Genomic DNA, 20,578 nt, shown 5'->3' with positions numbered 1-20,578 from the left:
AAATAAACATGGTGTTAGTGGGTTTTTACCATGGCAGCTGGGAGTGGCAGAGGGAGGTGCTCCGATGGGGTATTCCGACAAAGATTGGAGATGAGGTGTTGGGGTCGAGTTCAGGTAGGATGAATCTCATCGGAGCTTCTTTGGTGGGGACCTCCACTATCGCCGCAACCTTAATGGTGGTGAAACGGGTGGTGGGTTTGGATTGTTTGACGTTGTTGAAGGAGATGGGTTGTGATTGTTTCCATGGGGAGGTTTGATTGGGGATTACGAGTGCAAAGAGGGAAGCTTGAGTAGCCATTCACTCAATATTGGTGGATGACTGGAATCAAGAAGATGAAAAAATGGGGAAATATTTTTCATACAGTATACACAGAGAGAGAGAGAGAGAGGGGGGCTTCTTATTTTTTTAAATTTTAACATAAACAAAATAGTATTAGATTTAAAAAGAAATGAAATAAAAATGAAAAATAAATACCCAAAGGGTATTACAGTCATTTCACTATTCGGAGGGACCAAAAATACAACGAAACTAGGTCAAAATGACCATCAATCCAAAAAAGGGGAGGTTTGGACTAAAACCTCAAAAAAATCATACCATAGGGACCATTTTTACAATTTTGTCAAACCAAAATTTAAAGACTTTATTATTGTTGATTTCCAAAAAAAAAATCTATCTAAAACTATATATTACCCAATAAAACTATACATTACCCAACGTGCATAGTAGTGAATATATACCACGATCATGACTAAAAGTGTAATTTACCAGAAATTTAATAAAAAAAAATACAATAACAATAGTATTTCACTCTTTCATTCGCCTATATATACCCATTCATCAAAGTATCAAACACACATTTTCATGATCTTTAATCAAGAAAAAAGATGTCATTCCTTGTCTTCAATCTCTTCATCTTCACCACTACACTCTTACTTCTCTCCGCCTCTTCTGATGTAATCTACGACTCTGCCGGCACCGAGCTTCTGAGGGGCAACCCCTACTACATTCTCCCCCTCCTCCGTCGCTCCGGTGGCGGACTCACTCTTTCTCGGAGCACCAAAGACGCATGTCCACTCAACGTCACTCAAGAGTCCTTCGAGGTCAACAATGGAGGTCCGTTCACCTTCAGCCCCATAGTCCAAGACGAAGAAATCATCCCAGTTGCTTATCCCATTTCGATTTCAGCTTATGTCGTAAACCCTTGCCATGGATCGAACATATGGAAGGTGACGACGTCGACGGCGGCAGTAGCCAAGAACGACGAAGATGAACCACTGACGACTAATAAAGCTAAAAAGAAGAAAGATGGTGATGATAACAAGAAGAAGAAGAAGAAAGATGATGATGATGATGACGATGAGAAGAAAGATGATGATGATAAGGGAGTTGTTCCTGTTCAAATAGTGACTACCGGTGGGGAGTTCAACACGCCGGAAAGTTGCTTTCAGATCGTGGAAGGTGATATTATGGAAGGATTGCAGAGCTACCAGATTCAGCATTGTCCGTTTAAATGTGGTTCACCAGGAACTGATCATACTTGCTTTAACGTCGGCGTTATTAGAGATGCCGACGGTATTAATGGATACATTGGTCGTACCGATGCTATATTCCCTGTTGTGTTTAAAAGTTATGATGGCACATTTAGCCAACCGACTAGTATTAGCCCAATATCCTCCTTTGTAAGCACATTTAGCAAATGGGGAAATGAGGTCGAATAATTCCTTTTAGGTATTCTAGATCTTGTTCAAGAAATAAATTTAGTATCATGCAGGCTACTATGTCGATGAAAATGATGTGTGGGTTCAAATTTCAATAATGGCATTTTTGTTTGTTCTACAAATTAAGTGAAAGGTGGCATGCATGATTTATGAAAAGCCAATTCGTGACACTTGTAAAATGCCTATAAAAATTAATCAATGGATTATGTGCATGGGATGTTGGAGCCATTCGTTTACAGCTACTCTTTCAATATGTTTGTATTCGGTGGACATAGTATAGCACAACTTATAATAGATAAAGACATATGTGATAGGTTTTTCACTTAATATATAAAACATGTCTTAATGGGTTAAGTGATTAGGCATGGAAGCTTATGCATTAAGACTACTCTAATTTTAAAGAATAATAGTTCGTTTTTATATACTTGTTTTGCTCACCAACTATAATTAGCGGTTGTGGAGTTTGCAAGAGACCATAATATTGTTGGAAACTTTTTTGAAAACTTTTCCTTTGTTATGAATGTGGTTTGTGCTTTTTGCCGACGCAAAGATGATTCAAGAACATTATAAAAAGAGTGTAAGAAGCAATTGGTACCGGTAAGATTGAAACCGACAATGGTTAAACCAAGAGTGTTCATTAATACGAGTCAAAGATAAACGTTGGGGTTCTCATTATAAAACTATCAAATATGGTCTTTTTATTTCCAGAGGTTTTTAAGTCTTTGAATATGTTGAAAATGAAGGTAAAAATGGATTTAGCTAGAACCAAACACATGGTGTTGCTTTGTATTTCAAAACATTTAATTTTATGCTTGATTTGCATTTGATGATATGCATTTTAGAGCTTAAAAATATGATGTCTCAAGCTCTTTAAAAAAAAGATTAAGACATACTTGAAGTCATTTCATTGGTAGAGATGACAAAAAAATTTAATTTTTTGAGATGATGGGTTTGAAGATCTTCTAGACGAGGTATATTCTTTTTGTGAAAAGTATGCAATTTAAAAAGTGGAAATGGTGGGAACTTATGCAAGGAACCGAAAACAAAATACCTACTTCAACAATCAACATCATTATAAAGTAGATATCTTTATTATTGTTCTTGATATGCAACTTCACAAGTTTTTGTGGTCGTTTTAATGAGATAATACTCATTGTCAGACAAATATAATACATTACAGTAATATAAAACATTTTGTCTTCATACATAGTGAATACTATAAAATTGTAGGGAAATGATACAAAAGCCCTACAATGTTTTCAAAGTTGGTCGATTCAATCCCCAAATTTATTTTCTGGTTTTATGGGGGTATAAGGTAGGTTACGACCTATTCTTTTAGTCCATTCAACCTCTAATAATAGCTACACCATGTGACATGTGCTCATTTAGACCCGGCAAAATTCACTTAATGAACCCATAAAGCCAAAAAAAAAAAAAAAAAAAAAAAGTTCGGGGATCATTTAAACCAAAACTCAAAAACACACACTGAAAACACACACAATCTCCAACAAGACTATCTCTGACATATGCTCCATTGACTTTAATGTCACCAACATTCACCAGAAGCTCCCTCATCTCATTGTTCTCGAGATCCGAACTCTAGAGGATTGTCGCGCATTGTTTTTGGATATTGTCTCCCAGCTCAAATCTGCCATCTCCGACTTGTCAAATTGTTTTCCAATAAGTACAATTACAAATAAGATGTTATTGAAAGTTCACAACCATCAGAAAAGCTTTCAATGCGACGCCGAACTCAAATGTGACGACTGTGTTTTTAATGTGTGTTTTTGAGTTTTGGTGTAAATGATCCTCAAACTTATTTTTTTGCCTTTACGAGGTCATAAGGTGAGTTTCGTCAGATCTAAATGGTCACATGTCGCATGATGTACCTGATATTAGAGGTTGAAGGGACTAAAAGAGCAGGTTGTAACCTACCTTATACCCCCATAAAGCTAGAAAATAACTTTAGAGACTGAATTGACCAACTTTAAAATATTGTAGGGCTTTTGTATCATTTTTCCTAAGATTGTAATAAGACACAACCCTCCATTAGACAAAGATAATACATTAAAAATATAATACACTAAGACAATATCTATGTTAGACAGAAACAGTATATAACTAAGGTGAGATAATATTCTATGTGAAATATCATAAAGTTAGAGTAAGATGATATCTTATGTTATATATATATATATATATATATATATATATATATATATATATATATATATATATATATATATATAGCGCTTTGGGAATATGTGGCTGTTATGTACCTAAGCTTATATATAGAACCCTCCAAACAATGTAGTTTTGATCCATTTATATCCAAACTAATCATGATATATCTTTTAGTATTCTTCCTTAATCATGTGATTTACTAAATCGATCAAATTTATATTATTTTTCTTCATTGTGTCTAAAAACCTAAAGCATTAAAAGCCATGATCATTTAATCAACCCTATTAAATTCTAAATGAAAACTAATAAATTAAAAGATAAAAGAAGAACATGTCATAACTCAATCAAGTTTTTCACAAAATCATTGGATATAGTTTTCAACTGAAAGACAAAACGCTTGGCTTATACTCGTTAAAAATATATTGGTTTTTTTTTTTCTCTATAAACTTCAATAATTATTTGCAATAAAAATATATATGATTGATTTTTTTCATTCTATAATTGAACTTAATTCAATGGTATTCTATTAAAACAAACCTAACATAAAATGAAATTCGATTTGTTTTGTTTAAAACTATGTCGTATAAAAGGTTTTATACCTAAGCTTAGGTACATAACAGCCACATATTCACTTTCTATAAAAGGTTTTTCCCTGTGGTTTCCGAAAATATCAAGTTTAGTCCCTAAGTTCAAAAAACCTCACAGATGGTCCCTGTGGTTTCAAAACTTTTAACAAATGGTTCTTTTCGCTAACGCCGTTAGCTTTTGGCAGATAATTGAAGGGCATTTTTGTCTTTGCACTGCCACAGGGACCATCTATGAAGTTTTGTTTTATTTTTTATTTAAAAAAATATTATTTAATATTCTCTCTCTCTCTCTCTCTCTCTCTCTCTCTCTCTCTCTCTCTCTCTCTCTCTCTCTCTCTCTCTCTCTGTGTTTTCTTATTCGTCTAGCACCACACAGACACCCCCAATACTTCCTATTCTTGTCCCCATTTCTTCTTCATTAGACTGCCAAGACCTCTTCCCTGTCATCTTCCTATTCGAGTCCAGAAGCTCGCTAAAGCCCGATTAAGCAAGCGCGCCATCGAGCGTCGGTCGTGGGCGAAGTTTGGCGATGTCGTTCATGAAGAAGTCGGTTCTCGGCTCACCATGGTTTCGAACGAAGAGATCTTGCTTGAACGACCTAGGGCTCCTGGTTTGTCTCTCACCCTCTTAACACTTTCTGTTATCTCATTGATGAATTATGAAATTGGTGTGTTCTTATATTTCCATCGACAATTCCACTGTCAAATTCGTTTCAGTTTTATGAAATCGTATACATTCCTCTTCCTCCGATTGCGATAAATTCATCAGTCGAATATAATTATCGGATTTGGTGTTAAACCTTGAAAAATCGATCTGTATTTGCATTTCGCTTTTCAAAATGGACTAATTCTGTGTTTTTCGTGTTGAAATTTTGATAGGTTCGAAGGGAGAAGAAAAGGCTACCGGAGACGACTTAGGACAGCTGAGCAAAGGCGGCGCTGTACTCATGGTATGCAGAACTTGTGGCAAAAAAGGCGATCACTGGACATCACAGAACTTATTGCCATGGTAGTAAAGATTTTTGGGGGATTTTGATTTGGATTTAGATTTAGATTTTGAATTGGATTTGGATTTTGCAACTGTAATTCTTGAATTGAGTTTTCCTTTCCCATTTGAGGAAGAGTGTGAGGGTTGATTTTGATTTGGTTGGATTTTGTTGATGATATTTGTGAGGTGGATGGAAACAGGGTGTTTTGTTTGTTCACTAGTAGTTATGACCATACCGGGGAAAGCTTTCCGATGTCGACATTGATAGTTTAATAAATCGGTTGGAAAGTGGGGAATATAAGTAGTGCATTGAAGGTGTTCGACGAATTGCTTGAGAGAACATCTTTGCCCACATTCAGAATCTTGAGACACTGCATCAGATTTTCCAATGAACGGATCCCTTCAAAGTTTAGTGAGAGAGAGTGTGTGATTGGGTTCTTGATGGTCGTTGGAGAGAGAGAGAGAGAGAGAGAGAGAATATTAAATAATAATTTTTTTTAAATAAAAAATAAAACAAAACTTCATAATGGTCCCTGTGGTAGTGAAAAGACAAAAATGTCATTCACTTAACAGCCAAAAGCTAACGGCGTTAGCGAAAAGGACCATTTGTTAAAAGTTTTGAAACCACAGGGACCATCTGTGAGGTTTTTTGAACTTAGGGACTAAACTTGATATTTTCGAAAACCACAGGGACCATTTTTGAAGTTTTGTCTATATATATATATATATATATATATATATATATATATATATATATATATATATATATATATATATATATATATATATATATATATATATATATATATATATATATAGAGAGAGAGAGAGAGAGAGAGAGAGAGAACTTTATTGCTCAAAAGAAGTAATGATTTTACCATTAATTAGCTCAAAATATGTTAGAAGCGTCTGACTCCTTCATGCATGCTCCACTTGGCTCGGGGGATATAGCTCAGTTGGTAAAGCTCCGCTCTTGCAATTGGGTCGTTGCGATTACGGGTGACTTTTCTAAAGATTATCAGCTATATTCAAGATTACCCGTTAAATTCTCAAATATGTAAACGATTACTAATTTTGTCATTTTCTATAAACATTTACAAGTTTTCTTTGTTATTTTCCTTCAAAAAGTATAAAGACACGGCTTCATCGTACTAAATAGAAAATATAATATTTTTGGTGTATACATGCGAGCGGCTAAAATCTCAAACACAAAAAAGATCACATGATTTTTTCCCTTTATGTTTAGAGAAATTGATGCTTTTATCAGATAGTATGTAAAATTTTGATGATTTTTCTGACAATAGCCCTGTTATTCTAATTTAACGTGAAACTATGCAATGTACAAACTTCACTCTTCCTTCTTGCTTGCGGGCAGTGGCAGCCCTAGGGCCTAGGGTGTGCTAGTGGTGTGGTTGCAAGGAACAGGCCACCAAGTTTATGATGGAATATATATTTTCATAAAATACATTTTTATGTGTTATTATTAAAGAAAATTAACAATTAGATATATATATATATATATATATATATATATATATATATATATATATATATATATATATATATAAGTAATTTTAATTTGAAAAAAGTCAACGAAAATCAAAAAAATAAAAATAAATCAAAATCTTATCATAAATTCTATAATTTATCAAAAATTTAAGAAAAATATCTATATAAAAAAAATATGTATATGTATCTAATATAAGTTCAAGAAAGCGTTATAGATTTTTATAAAAGTCACCAAAAAGATCAAATCCTAACAAACCTAATAACGGTTCCAATAGATCGTCAGTGTTGCCCGTCTCTCTCGCTGAAAATTGTCGTTTTGTTGTCTTGAATCTTGATATCTCGCTGAGTCATTTGTAGTTGTGTTGCCCTCCTCTAAGTCTTCTATCTGACTCCCCGACTACAAGTTAATATATTTTATCTCTTTAAACTTCTGAAGTCCCAACTATGATTAGCTGCTTTCTCTCCCGGGCTAAATGCTCCTTTTCATTTGAAATTTATGAATTCAAACTACAGTTAATGAATAATACTACAAGGTAATATATCTTATCTTTTTAAACTTCCAAAGTCGCAACTGTAATTAACTGCTTTCTCTCCCAAGCTAAATGCTCATTTTCATTTGAAATTTATGAATTCAAACTGAAGTTAATGAATAATGATGTAGAGAAAGTCAAAAACAACGTTCTTGGTTTGTTCTTTTGTATAATTTAATGTCTTATGAATTGTTTATCATGCTATCATTATACTTTATATTTAAGTTATTAACATTGATTCTTTTAGATAAAAAAAGATGTCTCTAACTACAAAATTTGACTCGGGTTGTTCTAAACCTAAAAGAAAACAAAAAGAACATATGAAAAATTAGTTGGAAGAACATAATATGATAATATCATCATAATGAAAAATTAGTTGGAAGAAAATATGAAAATAAATAAAAACAAAAATTAAAAAAAAATAAAAAAATAAAAAATAAAAAATAAAAAAAAACAGAAAAAGACGTTGAATTGCACGTGCCAAAAAACATGGATGAAGTTCATAAAGATGTAGAAAACCGAGGAATGAAGTTTATGATGTGGAAGAACCTAGAGAAAGAAATTGAACTGCAGGTGCTATAAGATATACCTTGTGTAAACGAAAATATAAACACATAGGAATGGTAAGGGTGATCACTCAAAAATATTCTGGTAAACACTATGATCCTAGGAACTGAAACATTTAAACAGTTAAAACAGATGTGGTGGTAATGAATCTATGAGATTTTTGTTAAGTTTGAATTTTGAATTTAACGATAGCAAATTTACTTAATAATATTTAATAATTTTTAGTGGGCATCACTTTGATTTTCAGACAAAAGCTTCAAAATACGAGGGTCGGACCTACTTGTGAGACGAGAGCAAGAAAAGAAAGACTTGAACCTGAAACCAGTGTAATGGATTCTCACCACCATATTAAACGAGTATAACTTTGTCCCACAATTCCTTAAGATGACAAAAACACAAGAAATGCTAAAAACCAAATGATGCTGTAAAATAAAAGTTAAAAAGAAAAAAAAAAAAAAAAAAAAAAAAAAAAAAAGAGTTTGATGATCGATCTAAGCAGGATTACAGCATACATCGTATTACAGCCTCTGAACCAACACATATCAATCAATCTCATCTCATCTCATAGTAAAATAATAATACAAGCCATGCCACCATTTCTTTCCGCACAACATAGTTTCATTCATGGCAGATGAAAAGGGTGGTGGTAGGGACATGGTTACCTCCATGAGGAACCACCGAGGCGAATAACCTCTTCAGCACCACTATCCCTAGCAGAAACCCTACCATTCCCCACATCAGCCTTGTCACTACTCAAATCACCATACATATCTTTAAGCTTTGCCAAATTACTAGATGCAGACGTCCTATCCTTCACTTCTTCCCTACCATTTGGACTCACCGCAGCCTTCCCCCCATGATGAATACTCACACTCTCACTTCTGCTCCTACTCCTACTCCTGCTTCTACTCCTCCTGGAACTCGATTCCCTGTGGTAATCCCTTCTGCTACTCTCCCTGGACCTTCGATCATACTCATGCCTCCTGTCCCTCTCCCTTTCCCTTTCCCTATATCTATCCCTCTCCCTCTCCCTATCCCTCCCTCTTTCTCTTTCCCGATCTCGGTCAGGATAATCTCGGTCAGGCAAATCGCGGCTTTGGGAACGATGTCGGGCAGGGGATCTGCGGGAAGAATCGTCGTACGAAGGGAGAGGTGGGAGGGTGCGGCGGACAGGGGAGGAGTCGCGTGTGGACGCGCGATGTGGGGCCCGCTGACCGAAGGAAACCGAAAGTGCGGCTTTGACAGATGGCGGCCGACGCGCCATGTCGTCGGACCCACGGGTTGACTCGCCGGTCACCCCGCAATGTTTGGTGGGGAGTTTTAGTTTTTCCAGGTTTGCTGTGATGGACCGCATTACAGGGACAGGGATACGAGGGAATAGTGTATCAAAGTAATACTGCAAAAAGAAAAAATAAGAATTATAGAGATCATGAATGAAACAAGGGTGAGATGAGATATCATAAGATGATGAGTTGGCACCTGACCTGTCCAAGAAGTAGGTCCCGCACGTATACCCCCATTGTTGTCATTCTACCATTGGATCCAGGTGAGAACTCCTGACAAATGAAAATTTAAGAAATCAGATATGGAAATAAATAAATAAAAATGTTTTGGAATTTTATAGTATGTAAATGATAGAAAAAAAAAAAGGTTGTTAATATGAGGCACAATAAAAGGCATCTATGATTGATTATGTTGACCTATGTAGGGTGAGAAAGAGTGAAAAACTTCTGGTAGCACCACAGCCTTCCTTTTACTGCCCCCAAATCTTGAACCATTGATTGATTACACAAGAAAACAAATGGTTAAATCATCCAAATTTTCTTATTTAATAACTTTATAGAAAAAGATTAAAAAAAAAACCTATCATACGTATACAAAAGAGAGCACATAGTAAATTCTTCTTGATTTTACTGAAACTAAGTTAGAAAAACAGGTTAAGTTGAACCCCATTTTCTACTTATTATGCAAAAAAAAGGTTGATCTTACAACATTTGAGTAGAAAAATGTGACATGGAAAAAAGCACAGTTGATGGGGATGAAGATGACATAGATCATGATAATTCCACATATCTTTGGCATTAACTTAAGACTTTTAATCTTGTTTTTGTGATTGCTGCTTTACTTTGAGATGTTTAAGCAATTAAACCTCAATTTATATGCTCCTCAAACAAATTACTCCAGCCATGATTTGTTTATAAAGACAGCCATAATGAAAATGAAAAAACAAAAGTGTCCACCAAGAATCAACTGGCAGCTATCAGAAATGAATCTATGTAATCCATTTCTCTATGTAAGATTTACTTCAGTCATAAACCTCGAAAATAACATTTCTGTATTCATAATTCCTCCTTTTTATCTAATTTACTAGTATCCTAGACAACAGAACAACCCCATTTATAAACATGAAAAGACTTTTAGTATGCCCTGCATGATACAAAGCATAAAAGTTTCCACCTTTCAACTTTTTTTCCTATACAAAGTGCCCATAAAACAACAAATGCAGCAAATTGAATAAGAAAAATGTTCAATGGTTTTGTTTTTTATTGCTAATGTCCTATACTCCTATATAGAAATATTTACATTCAGACACATATGACATGTCAAAAGTGTAAACATGATATTTGATCTTAACAAGCTTATAAGTTATAAACAAGTGTCTTCACAAGTCACAACAAAACCTGTGACAAAAAAAAAATAGGAAAAGAATGCAATAAAGAAAGTACCTCGTCATCCTTGACATATGGTTCAAACCAACCCCACAAAGTTTTTGGATCTGCAGCATATCTCAAGTATAGAAATCCAACCTGTATACCAAATGAGATATTAATTGTTCAGAAAGCTTCAAAGAACATTTTCTAGCATATAAGAAACTATGAATTGTTAATTAAAGAACAAACAAAAAAAATCACAACTTACCGCTCTAATGTACGGAGAATCTGGGTGCTTCAACAGGCCATGCATTTGTTTCACAGTAAGCTTCATGGTGAAGAACTTGTAGAGAAGGCAAAATGCAGTGGAAGGACCACGACAATTCCCAGTCATCCATGGCTCCACATGATCCACTTGGTTGTATATCTCATCAATCACTTCATGATAAGTTTTGAAACGATAAAGTTCTTTAAAATAATCCGATGAAAGGATATTCATGCAAAGAACCCTCTCCAACAGTTGATCAATCGGCTTAATTGGTATCTCCATAACTTAAACCACACAGATACCCCTTGTAAGGATGTCTGAAATCAGCTGTTTCTTTCCTTTATACTTCACTTAGAACAAGACAGCTTTCATTCCTAACAGTTAAAAGAAAAAGAAAACCAATTAGCAAAATGATAAAAGAAGTAATTATCGCAATCATGGGTTCTTAATATCTTCTATAAATTGTTAAAAAATATAACAAGGTTAGTATAGGATTTACTTCAACATCCACAATTTTAATTAATTTAAGGTTCTCTTCCACTTCAGCATTAGAAGCAGCTTCGCGAAACATATTATCCGTAATAAAAGTTCCAGGATTGCAACTCGCAATAATCTATACGCTTATTATATTGGGAAGTTTACTCTAACTGATGACAGATTGCACATCATTTTAAAGATTAAGAGAAGTAGCTTTCGTAGAAATAAAGACGCAGAACTAATTAAGACGATTTAAAAAACCGATTGGAAACCCTAGGGAACCCGAATAAAGAGCAATAATACCTTTTCGTTGAGATGGTAATAGTGATTTGGTGATTACAATATGAGCTGCTTTCTGAGAAACAGAATCGCAGAAAGGGCGATTTGATTTTCAGGGTTCTTTTAGAGTTTTTGTGTTCGCGAATCGGGACCTAACCCTAGACCCAAATCTTATGACGAGTATATAATTTTGCTGCACAAGCTCATTGACGTGAGAGATACGGCGTTTCATTGGTTTCGTCTTATAATACGGGTAAGACCCGAATCGACCCGAAAAGGTTGAAATATTGCAGTTAAACCCTTGGATTATGGTGTTTCTTTCCTTAGGCCCCGCTATAATCTAAAATAGTACTTCTTCTCTACCAAAATAAATACAATAATTTAGGTACGAATTTACCTTATTCATTAGCTTTGAGATATAAGTGGTGGTGTTGATTTTGGTCCATAAATTTTCATTTCAAAAAACCGAAAACTTAAATTTCAATGACCCGAATCAAGTATGACCTTAATCCTAAGGAGTATTATGTGATGGGTAATTTATATATTCAATGGCAGAAAATCAACATGGGTAGCTCAGTTTCAATAGTCACATGTTATTGTTGGATTCAAACTTGTATATGTTTTCCTCTAAAATCCCAATATATTTGTGATTTTTATGTTTTCATTAATAGAATTACGAGATAACATGATTGGTTTAATATGTAATTATTGTTTTTACTGTTTAATTAATATTTGAAAATAAGTTTATGTTCACCATTTCGTAATTTGAGGCGATGTGTACTAAATAAAAGAAAGTTTGTGTGCAACATTACTCTGGATAACTGTTTTATAATATAAAAATTCATCTTGTTACAAATAATGATACGACTACAGAAATAAATTAAAATAGAAAAACAAATACAAAAGATGACTACAAAAATAAATTAAAATAAAAAGACAAGTAGAAAAGATGAAAGCCTTTAATGAAATATAAACCCTCAAAGGCTTTGATTGTGCCTTCTTCCCTATGCTAATATATCTTAAGTTACTTAGATTCTATTATTCTAAGATAGGTGTAATTAGTACACAGAGGTCAAATAAAGGTGCCAAGAGCCATCACTTTCATCCTAGTTTACTTTTCCATGTTCAAAAAGTAGTAAATGTGATAGAAATGACATATTTTTGTGCTTACAAATGTTTGGGATGGAATTAAAACATCAGTCACAAGATTCTCAATGGTGATCCGTGAACATCTTTTTGATTCTTGGTGTTGGTGATTGAGGAAAATCAAAGCCATGCACTCTCATAAATGGTGATGGAATGGTTACTTGTGGGATCTTGATTGAATTAAGTTTTGGTGGTGGGTTTCGCCACTGTGGAAGATGACCTACAAGAAGAAGGTTTTGAAGTAGAGGGCCTGATTTCATCATGGCGTGCAAGAACTTGCCTTTCTCTGGTAACCTTTTTGTTAGTACTACATTATCAATGACATCTGTTAATGATTGTGATGGTGGTGGTGGTAGTGACAGTAACGGAATTTGATCGGTTAATTGGGTTTTAGTAGAATTTTCATTAGAGGCCAAAGAAGAAACAACTTGTGCAATAGGGTCATCTTCTATGTAACTAGTGCGAGCAACTCTTACAAAAGAAGAAAGATTGGCTTCGAGTTTTTGAATTTCTTGTTGAAGAACGAGATTTTTTGAAACTAGTATTTGGCATTTGAATCGAAATTCATCTCTTTCCTTAATGGTTTTTGTTAATAGGCTTTTGAGATACAATGCTTCATCTATTTTTCTAGCAATCTCTTCGTTCGCACAAGCAATTATTGTTTCCATCTCTAGTTTTGAGTATAACAGAGAAAGCTTCAACCCTGTGGTGTCAAGTGCCTAATAACAATAAAAAAAATCACAATAAAGAAAGGTTATACATAAAGAAAATAAACAAAAAAAAAATATGAGAGCTAATCAAAATATCATTTGTTTTTGTCTAACATATATTATCTAAGGGTAATATCAATAGCAACATCAACAACAACAAATCTCATAAATCTCTTTAAATTGGGGTAAGAAAGGTAGATGTTGACAGTTATATCTCAATTGCACCAAGTATAAGACCTACAACATGTATAAATAAAATTATAATATAAGGGTAAAATGAAAACTCAAAACCAAGATGCGAACGATTTTTAAATGAGATTGTGATAAGAAAATGTTAAGTGCCTCTTCTTGGTAGTAGCACTCCGAATTCAAAGCAATATATGCATCCTCCATGTTACCACACCAAAGAGAGAAGGTATGTGTATATGAAATTGTGTTTTTCCTATTGTGATGACGGGTTCGATTATAAACCAACTGCTTTCTTTTATAGCATTTAAACTCTTTTTTGGGTATTGTCAATAGGGGGCATGAGATTGGGATACCTAAAGCTAAACTAAAAGCCAAAAGCAAGTTAAATAAAGATCATAGTATATTTGTGATCATAATAGATGTGACTTTTGAAATCTTTCTATAGCTACTATAGTCTTATTGGTAGAATATCATATTTTTTTTATAAAAGATGTTATTTTAAGGCGCTACTATATATACACATAAATTATCAAATAATGTGGCTACACACTATTACACTTACAATGGGTACACAAAGCAATTCGGGGGGTAACATAGAATTACCCTTATTCAATCAACAGGGTCTCAAAAGATTTGTTTATAGTACAAGATGGCCTCAAGGATAATATAATATCTAATATTCAACCAGTGACTATTAAAGCTGCTTCATGATCAACTAAAGAACAACTAATTCTATATATTTATTACTAGATGATAATCAAAATGATGAAAACAACAAAAAGAAAAGAAAATTTTTGAAACAGTTGATGCTCCAATTTATTCCCTTTCAATTGTTTCTTTTTTTCAAAATATCCACAAATTAATATGTTACAAAAAAAACAATGTTTTTATAAAAAACAATATTGTTACCAAAATACCAATAATCATTTTGGTGCAAAAATACAATGATGTTTATGCTAATAGCGTATAAACATTATTAACTTAGACATCGGGTCATGAAATTACATTATCATATAGTGAATAATAATAAATGAATAACGCCCTAGAAACTATACATCGGGTCACTTTTCAACACTTTATTGATTTGGCATTTTGGCATGTATTTGAATAGTGCTTTCCTTTCCTTTTCCGTATCTATGTTTGTTTAAAGGTTTGACTGATATGGGTGCTTTTGGTAAACATAAACAACAAACAAATCCAAGAAAGAGAATCAAAATGTCAAATCCTATGGCTACTTCATCATGTAAATTAATTGATTTATGTACTCATAATGATCATGTAATAACTTTAATGTACATCTAAAATTCTAATAATCTTTTTATTGTTGATAGTGGGATATCATGTGCAACCCATCAACATTAGTACCCAATTCTCACATGAAAGAAGTTAGATGTAGACAATTATTCTGCATCAGAGGTTACATAGATGACATATGTCATATGAAATACAATCCTTCAAAAAATGTAATATGAAATACAATCCTACAAAAACAATCTATATATACTATATAAGTGAGGTAACCTTACTAGCATCAAATTAATTTGAAACCTTCATGATTTTTCAAATTCATTTTTAATAGTCATCATTAAAATTTAAACTTGAAACATTGGTTGATATTACAAATAATAATCATAATTAAAACATCTTTTAGCAAATAACTTGTCTTTAAATTTATATTTTTCCTTCCAAATTGGTTTATGAATACGAGATAATGTAAAACGTTTTTTTAGTTCTACAACTTTAAAACTATTAGTATAATGTACATATTATTGTTCAATACAAACCCTAAATTAGAATGTCAAACAGAATTAAAATTATCCAAAGAAGTTTTTTACTTAAATAACAATAATAATTATTATTAAAAATGACATAAAATAAAAAAGTATATTATGTTATCTTGAGACAATAGTTGATATTACAAATAATAATCATGATTGATATTTTAAAATTTAGCAAATAAGTTATTTTAAAATTAATTAATTAAAAATAAATACAAAATAAAAATTATTAATTTTGTTAATGCACAATCAACGAGAATTGGTCGTTTTGATGATGCGATTTTAATATGTCTATCTTATCATACATTTGAAACAATTATAATGTTTTGAATCATTTTGTTAATTTTATTAAAATAACTATATCAACGTCGCTCATTCACATCAATTTCATTATATATATATATATATATATATATATATATATATATATATATATATATATATATATATATATATATATATATATATATATATATATATATATATATCCGCTAAATCGTTGCGAAGCTCGTGATGTTTTTTATTGTCACGTACGCCCTTCTTCTTGCATGCCATAAGAGGGAACTAGCCGATATTGGCGCACTTGAGGATGCATTATCATTTTCTTGATACTAACAAATCATTTTGCCCTCGTCTTCTAAAATCATATTATATATAGTGATACACACAAACATAATACAACCAAACATTTCCACCGTTCAAGGACGTGTCGGATGTTATGCGTCAACGCTTCTTGAGGATTTCAAATGCTCGTTCAACATCTTTTCTATCATTTTTTTGAAATGTTTTATACTTTATGTGTTTTGGATCACTTGGACATGTTAGTGTTTTCACGAACACAACAAATTCAAGGTATATACCATCAACAAGATAATATCCATAATTGTACGTCGTTGCATTACTTGAAATGGAGAGTGAGGTGTGGACCCATCATAAAAGCCATTGAATATATGTGATGTCTAAAACATTAATATCGTTGTTTGAGCCGGGAGGACCAAAAATGAATGCCAAATTCAAAGATCTCGTGACGCAACAGTTTCAAGTATGATTGTGGGGTGACTTTTATCACTCCATGTAAATTGCATTTTTCATGCATTAGGACAACTATCCAATGTCCAATGAAGACAATCCAAACTTGGAAGCATCCTAGGAAAGCCATGAACACTTGCATGATGAGCATATAATGATTGAAGGTCAGGAAAAATATGCTTATAAAAATACTTTGGACCGTAAAGAGTGACAATGCATTTGCAAAACTCACCCAAGCTTTCCTTTGCTACCCGCTCAGACATTTGAAAATATTCGTCACATGCATAGAAAAAGTAGGCTAATTACCGAACTACAACTGCGTATTTCTGTATTTCCGAAGTCTGCACCTCTTGCATCCCGGCATTGTCTTGTTAGTAACATCACTTACTATACAGGGAAATACATGTTTTGCCATTCAAAATCAACGATTGTTTGCATCCCAACGATCTCTGAGTAGCATCTTCCACGTCCTAGATTGTAAAGGTTCGACTTCTTTTTCTTCTTTTTGTATCGTTTCTAGAATTGCTTCCCATGATTTCGCAACAGATTGACACACGGTTAACAACTTTTTGCAAGTTTGCAATGGATTTACCTTTTTTTAGAGGATTTTTAAAAAAGGTAGGAAAGAAATGTATATAAAGACGGGTATAGTTTAAGTGAATGGGTAGCAGCAATGGTTCTGCCAACAGTCACAAACCCTCAAACGTTTAAATTTTGCCATCGGTGGAACTTATCGTCGGCATAATACCGCCGGCAAAAAAAATGTTGCGGGTCAGTGTTTACTGTCGGTGAAGTAGCCAAATCAGCATACCGGCAGCAAAAAGGTTACCACACCTTACAGCCTTAGAGATGTGTTTTAGAGAGAGCGATGATGAGTTGTATATATGATAAAGTATTGCCAATAAAACTTTTGTCAACTTTTAAACATAATACTTCCCCAAAATTTCACCTTATAAACGAGTATATATTCAAACCCAAAACAGAAGCCTAATATGACACATACAACCCCGTTTCATACACACGCATACTAGCTTTCATTCAGTGTAACTACAACAAAAGAAACCATCAAAATATTAACCATCTTCATATCATGTTCCTATATACACATTAATACCACATATAATTTTTAGACTTGCATCTAATGAGTTTTAAGATATATTGTTGTAGCTCAAACAAATGGTTTGTACTTTATATAAGCATGAAAAAAAAAAAACAGTCACTTGTCTCTTCGCATCTTCATATTCACTTTTATTTCCTTGTAAGACTGAACTTTCTTTGCAGCTTCACGTAAGGGCCTTGAAAGAGATGTTTTTCTATTTTCTTGAGATTTGTAGTGTTGAATATCACCACCTTCTTCTTTAGATGATGAAGGAAATGAATTTATTAAATCATTCACTTTCATTTTATCATCATCATCATCATCAACATTTTCTATCTGAATAGTGTCTTTGGTGGGTTTTGGTTCATCAACCTTAAACATTGCAGATTGTCTTCTAGTTTGAAGTCTGTCAAAAAAATATATATATATCATCAATAAAAGAAAGTAAAAAAACTCAATAAAAATATGAGTATTAAATAATGCACAAACCTTCTGTTTTTACGCACTTCATCATCTTGAACCTTATCAACAACTAAACCTAAAATCAACAATCAAAAAAGATACCCATTTTAAGAATTGTGCATAAACAAATAAGTAAACTATATTATTGGTCTTGTTGTAGTTGATCTTACTCTGATAGACAAAAATCATATATATAATTATGAGAGTATACAAAAAGAAGTATAGATTAATAAAACAACTATTCATTGTACACAATTGGTCACTCTAAATTCATTTATCCATCAAAAGTCCCAAAACTCATTTTGTTGTACCGATTAAAGAAGTTTAGGGACCTAAGATGTACAAAATAATCTGGAGTGACCAAATGTGGACACAGCCCTTAGTAATTTAATTGGTGTTTATATATAAGGATATGAAAAAAAAAAAAAAAAAAAAAAAAAAAAAAAAAAAAATTGACACTGACTTTTAGATTTCTGCCTTTTGCTGGTAATATAATGTTTGTCTTCAGTTTCAGTCTCCTTCACTTCAGTGGCCTTATTGTTCTACAAGTGAATACATAAATGTTCACCTTATATTGATGATATGAGACACAATTTGGAGCATATTATTAAAGAAAAAAAAAATAGGATTATTGTACATGTACTAACATCAGCATCATTTGTTTGACAAGTTCTGTTTTCCAACTCCAACTTCATTACACTAATCAAACCATTTTTGCATCCAAGCTCATGATTCAGAGCTTTGTTCTAAAACCAAACAAAACAAAGGGGCATGAATGTAACTATGGATGTAAGTCAAATATAAGATGGAATTACCTAACAGTACTTACTCTCTCCTTGACTGAATTTAGTTCCTACAAAATAGAGCAATATTAATATTATCATAACATGTTTACATGAATCACAAGAAAATGTTAAAAAAAAAAAGTTTAAGAAATTATGTCAAGAAAACAGACCATTAGCATCTGTGTGTTTGATTGAGCAAGTTTCAAATTCTGCTCCTGGATCTTCTGCAAAGTAACCCTTAATTTGTGTCCCTCAACTCTATTTTCTTCAATGATTTTACTGCAAAAATTGTTAAGGGGGATAACAGAAAGAAAGGTTTGGGGATAACCATGGTGACATGAAATGGAAAAAGAAAATTATTGGATACTTTTTCTCTGATAAGAGTCTCATTAATGCTGCTTTTTCCTGGATAACATAAAAGAGTAAGTTCAATCACTGGTTCAACATATACATAAAGTTATAAACAGATTACTGATAATTCTTGAATCACATTAACAAAACCACCATAGCAAAAAAAAAAAAAAAAAATGTACCTTTTGGAGCTGCTTGTTGTGCTCTCTTATAGTATTAGAGCTTCGATGTGGATTGTTAGATAGGTTTGAAGTGCTAGGTTGCTGTGGAATGTTGCTGATGTCAGCAAGTGTTCTTCTCCCTGAGCTTCGCATATTGCCCTTTGCCATTTCTGCTACTTTTGGCTTATCTGTTTCAGTAGAAGACATTGTCAATAGCACAATAGTAAAACCTTAGGCTCTATATCTTCTCTGCTAAGATTCAGTGAAAAATAATGGATCGCACACCAAGTATATAGTTGTCCTTCTTCTACCTTGAGCTTATCTATCCCCAAATAAAATTGATAACTGAAGGAATCACAACAGACCTAACAAAAACCTAAATTTTAATAGATAAATAGACACGACTTAAAATTCAAGCTTCCATTATCAAACTACGGATACCAATACTCAGGCCATGAGTCATTTGCATAGTATGAAACTATGAATACTAGGAAAATGTTTGTTTTTAATCCGATGTATGTGATCTTCTGATTTAATTTGAAGAACGTTGACATGGAAATTATCCTTAATTAGAAGAATAGAAAAGTCGCTGAAATCGTAATTCTTCGTCGATCGAATGCTCAATATTCCAAGTGCGTATCGTCTTTTTTTAATGATGAAAAGTGAATTAAGTAATCAATTTAAAAATGGAGAGAGTTAGAGCAAAGGAACTAACCAGTACACCCGACGGACACATTACTCTTCGAATCATCGACAAATATATCTTCCATGATCTTCAATACCTGCATAAACCCTAAGCTTTAACAATCAAATGATTATTCTATTTCTATCCCCCATTCTTTCAGACACTCTTACTGATCGAATTAGAGTGCAGCACTGAGGAGGGAAATTGCGGCAAGTTTTGAATATCGGGCCTATTGGGCTTTAAACTAAAAAACTGTTCAAAGCTTATTTTTATTTATAAGTAGGTTTTTTTAGAGTAAACCTCAATAAGAGTTTAACTTTATACATTTATATTATGTTTTGTGAGTTCTAGTCAATAATACAAAATTTATTCTAAAATGTGGTGTGGTTGACTGGTCGGTGCCTTAGTTTTAATACGAATTAATG

At 33.0% G+C, this 20,578-nt stretch overlaps 4 protein-coding genes across 6 annotated transcripts; 1 reads left to right on the top strand and 3 right to left on the bottom strand.

The window, feature by feature from the left end:
* Positions 1-873: 873 nt before the first annotated feature.
* LOC111913195 (kunitz trypsin inhibitor 3-like) lies at positions 874-1,794 on the top strand. The gene has a single exon (XM_023908914.3). It carries the CDS (start codon positions 886-888, stop codon positions 1,717-1,719), a length of 834 nt encoding a protein of 277 aa, XP_023764682.1. The 5' UTR covers positions 874-885; the 3' UTR covers positions 1,720-1,794.
* Positions 1,795-8,561: 6,767 nt separating this feature from the next.
* LOC111913196 (pre-mRNA splicing factor SR-like 1) lies at positions 8,562-11,969 on the bottom strand. Of its 3 annotated transcripts, none has more exons than XM_023908915.3 (5): positions 11,783-11,964; positions 11,003-11,376; positions 10,810-10,890; positions 9,568-9,639; positions 8,562-9,479 (listed from the first exon to the last, which is right to left on the bottom strand). In XM_023908915.3, the coding sequence occupies exons 2-5, from the start codon at positions 11,282-11,284 to the stop codon at positions 8,742-8,744; spliced, it is 1,173 nt and encodes a 390-aa protein (XP_023764683.1). In that variant the 5' UTR covers positions 11,285-11,376; positions 11,783-11,964; the 3' UTR covers positions 8,562-8,741. The 3 variants fall into 3 exon arrangements, with proteins under 3 accessions (XP_023764683.1, XP_023764684.1, XP_023764685.1); XM_023908917.3 differs by having other exon boundaries at positions 9,285-9,479; positions 9,563-9,639; positions 11,783-11,969; XM_023908916.3 differs by lacking the exons at positions 11,003-11,376; positions 11,783-11,964 and adding an exon at positions 9,784-9,851 and having other exon boundaries at positions 10,810-10,880.
* A 909-nt stretch (positions 11,970-12,878) lies between these two features.
* LOC122195346 (uncharacterized) lies at positions 12,879-14,016 on the bottom strand. The gene has a single exon (XM_042897174.2). The coding sequence runs from the start codon at positions 13,570-13,572 to the stop codon at positions 12,970-12,972; it is 603 nt and encodes a 200-aa protein (XP_042753108.1). The 5' UTR covers positions 13,573-14,016; the 3' UTR covers positions 12,879-12,969.
* A 3,093-nt stretch (positions 14,017-17,109) lies between these two features.
* Positions 17,110-20,357, bottom strand: LOC122195577 (SHUGOSHIN 1). Its single transcript, XM_042897590.2, has 9 exons — positions 20,184-20,357; positions 19,490-19,656; positions 19,324-19,361; positions 19,127-19,235; positions 19,001-19,024; positions 18,819-18,917; positions 18,635-18,713; positions 18,199-18,247; positions 17,110-18,115 (listed from the first exon to the last, which is right to left on the bottom strand). Exons 1-9 carry the CDS (start codon positions 20,254-20,256, stop codon positions 17,827-17,829), a joined length of 927 nt encoding a protein of 308 aa, XP_042753524.1. The 5' UTR covers positions 20,257-20,357; the 3' UTR covers positions 17,110-17,826.
* Positions 20,358-20,578: the final 221 nt, after the last annotated feature.

The sequence above is a fragment of the Lactuca sativa genome, chromosome 8 (assembly GCF_002870075.4).
Source record: "Lactuca sativa cultivar Salinas chromosome 8, Lsat_Salinas_v11, whole genome shotgun sequence".
Lineage (NCBI taxonomy): Eukaryota > Viridiplantae > Streptophyta > Magnoliopsida > Asterales > Asteraceae > Lactuca > Lactuca sativa.
The sequence above is the reverse complement of the archived record's forward strand: the minus strand, read 5'-3'. Positions and strand labels throughout refer to the sequence as shown.